We start from the raw sequence: 5,634 nt of genomic DNA, 5'->3' as shown, positions 1-5,634 counted from the left end.
CTGGCACCTCAATTATGGCATCATCCTCGCTGTCACACTCTCCACCAATCATCGTGAACCACAATACACGTCTAGAGTTTTTTCTAAAAAGAAATTCCTCGCCGGAAATTCACGAACTCGCCTGAAAACATTATTTCCCGATCGTTCTTTTTTCTTGGGGAGCCAAGAATTTCTTTACATAATTGATCAACAAAAAACGAAGGGAAGAATGGAAAAGAGAAAATTCCACCGAAAAGAATGATTATGGTCTCTTCCAGTAAAGAAAAAAAGGAGAGAAAATATACAAAAAAAAGGAATTTTTTGAGCTAATGGTTTGATTTTCCGCCACCACCACCACGGTGGTTATACCCGTAATACGAGAGGTACCACCGGACGAACTTCTTCAGGCCAGTCTGCAGATCGGTGGTGGGCTTGTACCCGAGGTCCCTTTGAGCTAGGGAGATGTTGGCGTGGGTGAACGGGACGTCGCCGTTCCCGGGCATCTCCACCACGTTCTTCTTCGCCTTCACCTTGAGGTACCGCTCGAGGATACTCACCATGCTCGGCACCGTCACCGGAGATGTGTTCCCGAGGTTGTAGATCCGGTAATCCGCCGGCCCCCTCTTCCTCCCGCCGCTTCCGGTGCTCTTCCCGGCGGTGTCGAGCGCGGCGACGCACCCCTTCACGATGTCGTCGATGAACGTGAAATCCCTCGCGAGGTCCGTCCTCCCCTTCCCGCGGTACACCGTGATGGGCTTCCCCTGCAGGATGTTGCGCGTGAAGGAGAAGTACGCCATGTCCGGCCTCCCCCACGGGCCGTACACCGTGAAGAACCGGAGCCCGGTGACGGACAACCCGTAGATGTGGTTGTAGGTGTGGGTGATCTCCTCGCCGGCCTTCTTGGTCGCGGCGTAGAGAGAGGCGGGGCGGTCGGTGCGGTCGGACTCCGAGAAGGGCGCCTCCTCGTTGAGGCCGTACACCGAGCTAGACGACGCCCAGACGACGGCCGGCTGGGGGTCGGCAGACCGGCAGGCCTCCAGGAGGGTGACGAGCCCGGCGACGTTACTGTGCACGTAGGACGCCGGGTTCTCGATGGCGTACCGGACTCCGGCCTGGGCGGCGAGGTGCATCACGTGGGTGAAGGCGACGAGGTCGAAGAGCTTGGCCAGGAGCCGGGCGTCGTTGATGTCGCCGGCGATGACGAAGACGCCGTGGTCGCCGAGGATTCGGCGGCGGGCCTTCTTGAGCGAGGGGTCGTAGTAGTCGTTGAAGTTGTCGAGGCCGACGACACCGTCACCGCGCTTCCGGAGGGCGAGCGAGACGTGGGTGCCGACAAAGCCAGCGGCGCCGGTGACGAGCACGCTCATCCCGCGGGGTCGGTGCGGGCGGGCGGACTCGCGGACACGATTCTCCCACTGGCGGCCGCCCCACGAGGCCGCGAGGTAGCGCGTGCCCGTGTCCATGAAGCTCTGGAAGCTCAGATACGAGAGGGTGAGCGCGATGAGGAAGACGGCCCATACGAACATGGTCGACGTCGACGCGAAGCACCGTTGCAGCTGCCGGTTCATCCCGTGGTTCGTCCGATCAATCTTCACCTTTCCCGGCGTCGACGGGAAAAACTGGTCGTCCTCCGGCTTCCACATCTCTCTCTATATCGCCGGTAAGGCTAGGAATGGACTGGTGTGATTTGGCGTTGGGAACAGATGCAGGGTCAGAGAGCGAAGCATCTGCTGGGGAGACCGTCGATGGGTGGCGTCCATTTATAGAGAGAGAAGACGCGTCATACCGCGTTAACCGAGGGTGGAATTATTTTTACCATTCTTGTCCGGTTTCGTAATTATTGTATTTCTTGGGGTGATATTATTGATTAAAAAAAAAAGGTTGGTGACTTGCCTTTGTCCAGTGGTGCTTTTTTCAAGGGGTAGATAATTTACTGGGTTGCCATTTTCTTTTTTTAAAGTTTTTTTTTTCTTTTTTGTGTTTATTGGTGGTGTTAATTAATGGGATACGATGGGTCTTTTAGTCTTTCGGTTGTGACCCTTGACGTACTGAAACTTGAAAAAAAAAAAAAAACGTTGGGGACGCATTTTGCTTGTGTGAATTGATAAGCGCCTTCACTGCCTTGATTTATTGCGTAGTTGATGGGCGTCTTGATTAAGTGTAAATATTGGATTTTAACCTAGTTGGATCTGGATTCAGTTTTAACTTTTGTTATCCGTCTCTGAATCCGAATAAGTCGGGTGCCGTTCGGTTTTATCTCTTTTCCATCTGAATCCGACCCATTGACATCCCTACTAGAATAAGGTATGACAAAGGGCACCTTTCGTTGGTTTTGAAACGTGGTCGTCTCATGTAAAGTGACAAACGTGGTCGTCTCATGTAAAGGGTCGGGTTCGGTCCAGTACAACCCGGTCTAAACTTATTTGTAAGTTATTTTTAATAAAAGTAATACATTAATTCTTAAAATATTAAAAAAATAAATTAAATAAAAAACATAAAATTAATAACTAGTAACCATTATTCATACTTAAAATTAATAAAAAATGAATTAAATATAATAGTTAATTTATAAAAAAATTATATTATTAAAAAACTTAATAAATAACTCAGGCCCATCGGGCTGGGCCGAGCTCGACCTACTTATATAACGGGCAGGGTTTCAGCCCAGTACCTAACGATGGGCCAAACCCGGCTTATGATGGGCCAATTGCCCACCCCTAGTTCGAGTATGGTGATAAATAATACGACCCGATTAAGACATGGATTCAGACTCAAAGATTTGATTAATACATGCACCGGGGTATAGTTTGTGAAATTTTATACTAGATTTGAACCCAACCCGAGTTTCGATTAAGTCCTGCAAGTTTGAAATGTAAAAATGATAAAATATGGTTTTATCGTGTATGGTCGGGGTCTGGTTCATGTAGTTCTTATTTGGGTCCGGGTATGGTTTTTATAGTGCACCCGATTAAAACTGAGTCCGTACCCAAAAACCAGATCCAAACCCGACCCGTTGACACCGTAGGTAAAAACCAAGAAATCCCTAGACCTATTGCGCCGGTGAGTTGAGCAAAATTGGACTCTTTGTCTCCTCTAAACCTCCCAACTACACTCTATTTATTCACACTTCCGACCGATAGAACCGGTCATCCAGCGAAGGAAGGGACCTGGAAACCGCAAAAACAAGGATCCGTACAACGTAGTCTTTGTCCGCGTGGAGGGTATGACCTTTTCTTCAATCTAAAATTCCTAAAATATCCTTGAGTAAACCATTACAGCCAGCATGGTCATTTATTTCATCTTTTGTTTTTGTGACTGATTGAACGAGCTTTCAATGACAGCCTTATGTTTGGAAAAAATGATAGCTTGAGAAAGTCGTGAGTTTAAAAATTAAGTCTTTTATTGTTATGATTCAAACGTGTAAAGTTATCAGTTAACTTATGTTAGGAAAAAATGACAACTTGACAGAGTTGTGAGTTTGAAAATTAAGTCTTTTATAGTTATGCTTCAAACGTGGAAAGTTATCAGTTAAACTTATGTTAGGAAAAAAATGATAGCTTGACCGAGTCGTGAGTTTGAGAATTAAGTCTTTTATAGTTATGCTTCAAACGTGTAAAGTTATCAGTTAAACTAATGTTAGGAAAAAAATGATAACTTGACCGAGTTGTGAGTTTGAGAATTAAGTCTTTTATAGTTCTGCTTCAAACGTGTAAAGTTATCAGTTAAACTAATGTTAGGAAAAAAATGATAACTTGACCGAGTCGTGAGTTTGAGAATTAAGTCTTTTATAGTTATGCTTCAAACGTGTAAAGTTATCAGTTAACTTATGTTAGGAAAAATGATAGCTTGACCGAGTTGTGAGTTTGAAAATTAAGTCTTTTTATAGTTATGCTTCAAACGTGTAAAGTTATCAGAGTTTGCGTCGCTTTTTTTTTTTTTTACTTTAACTCCTTATTTGACCCCGTTGACTTGATGGGAACTTTAATTTTTTACCTTTTATTTTATAGTTTTCGTCACAAAGAGCAGCTTAAGCCAATGTTGTCAGTATCGGTATCGGTCTTGAATTGTTTGGCCACCGATTCTTCATCTGTATCGGGAAACCGATATTCAAGTGAATCGTTCTGTATGGGCCCAAAAATAATAAAAAATTATTACTTATCGATCATCATAGTACTCATGTTAAAATTATTAAAATAATTTTAAATTAATATTTAAAATATTTTTTAGTATTTTTTTATATTTATTAAAAAAATAACCGATTCGAGCTTACAGCATATTGATTTTTTGCCGATACGATAATATTGGCTTAAACCTTGAAAATGGGGCTATAAGAGAGTAATACAAGTGTCATGCTACTAAGTAAAGCATCATTTGATGAAGCCATTTATTTAGTTACACTAAGAAACCTACAGCCTAGTACATAGATCAACCTCCAGGAGGAAAACTCCGTAGCTAGGACCATCTACCCCAGGGCTTATGCTGGGCTTCAGCTTATTCAAGGAGGTGACGACAACAAGATTCAAAATAGCCAAAGGCCAACTGAATCTAGGTAGGATGGCAGTGGACCGGGGGGAAATGGGGCTCCCCCCGCTTCACCCCATTTGAACCGGTGATGGAGAGAACATGAAACAGTGATGGAGGTTAAACCCATGCAGGGATGGACTTACACTTTCTCCCGCCCCACCCCATCCCCGTCCCCGTCCTCGATCCCCAGCTTGCTTCACCCCGTCCTTGATCCTTCTTTAGAGATGGCAGTGGACCGAGGGGAAACGGGGCACCGCCCCACCTCACCTCGTTTGGACTGGGGATGGAGGACATAAAATGGGAATGAAGGCGGGGATGGAGGTTAAAATCAAAACCTTACCGGGGATGGATGCTAGGCTTTTGAGATGGGGTGGGGGTGTAGACCTTGTCACCCGCCCCTACACCGGTCCACTGCCATCCCTAGGCCAACCCCACTATGTCAACCCCCTTTGGGCCACAAATTCAATACCTGATTTTGATTTTTTTTTTTTGAAACTGTCAAAATTAAGCGCCTTCTACTATAAAAAAAAAAAGGACTCACGTTTTTCAATATTCACATTTGATTGAGTTGGTTGCTGATTGTTTAAAGCTTTAAAAAAACATAGAAAATTACAATGAATTGCTGGTTGAATTAGTTGGTTCCACTTACCCCAATATGTCATCCCTATCGTCATGCCTCCTTTGAGGTCTTATTGTTACAAGTTGCTTTGATCAATTCTCACCATATACCTAGATTCAGTAAGGCTAATTTGATAGGAATTAACATTTGGATCATGTTTTTCCTAAAAAAAAAATATGATTTTTTTTATATTAAAAAGTTTGGTATGCTTACAACAGTTGAATTTTGAGTTGCCAACAAATCTTGAACATAGGTCAGATTCTGATGATTCAAATGCTGATATTCATTAATGGGACACGTAGATCACATTCATAGTTTTAGATTTAATCAAAACTAGTAATAACGAAATCCCAAAATGGGGTATGAAGAGAGGGATGACATAGGGGACTAGTGAAATTATAATTGTCGATTCAGTCCAGTTCCACTCATGTCCTATGTCATCCCTATCGTCGGAGCCTACTGGGATCTCATTGTCCAAGTAGATTTGATCAAATCCTACCTCATATATGGAT

At 44.1% G+C, this 5,634-nt stretch overlaps 1 protein-coding gene across 1 annotated transcript; it reads right to left on the bottom strand.

Moving 5' to 3' along the window:
* Positions 1 to 223: 223 nt before the first annotated feature.
* Positions 224 to 1,710, bottom strand: LOC149847797 (UDP-glucuronate 4-epimerase 1-like). The gene has a single exon (XM_090001468.1). It carries the CDS (start codon positions 1,620 to 1,622, stop codon positions 306 to 308), a length of 1,317 nt encoding a protein of 438 aa, XP_089857594.1. The 5' UTR covers positions 1,623 to 1,710; the 3' UTR covers positions 224 to 305.
* Positions 1,711 to 5,634: the final 3,924 nt, after the last annotated feature.

This window comes from Nuphar pumila, chromosome 1, assembly GCF_984573655.1.
Source record: "Nuphar pumila chromosome 1, dmNupPumi1.hap1.1, whole genome shotgun sequence".
Taxonomy (NCBI): domain Eukaryota; kingdom Viridiplantae; phylum Streptophyta; class Magnoliopsida; order Nymphaeales; family Nymphaeaceae; genus Nuphar; species Nuphar pumila.
The sequence above is the reverse complement of the archived record's forward strand: the minus strand, read 5'-3'. Positions and strand labels throughout refer to the sequence as shown.

Excerpts from the sequence above, each read along its gene's own strand:
- LOC149847797 (XM_090001468.1), bottom strand. The coding sequence starts at position 1,622 with ATGTGGAAGCCGGAGGACGACCAGTTTTTCCCGTCGACGCCGGGAAAG.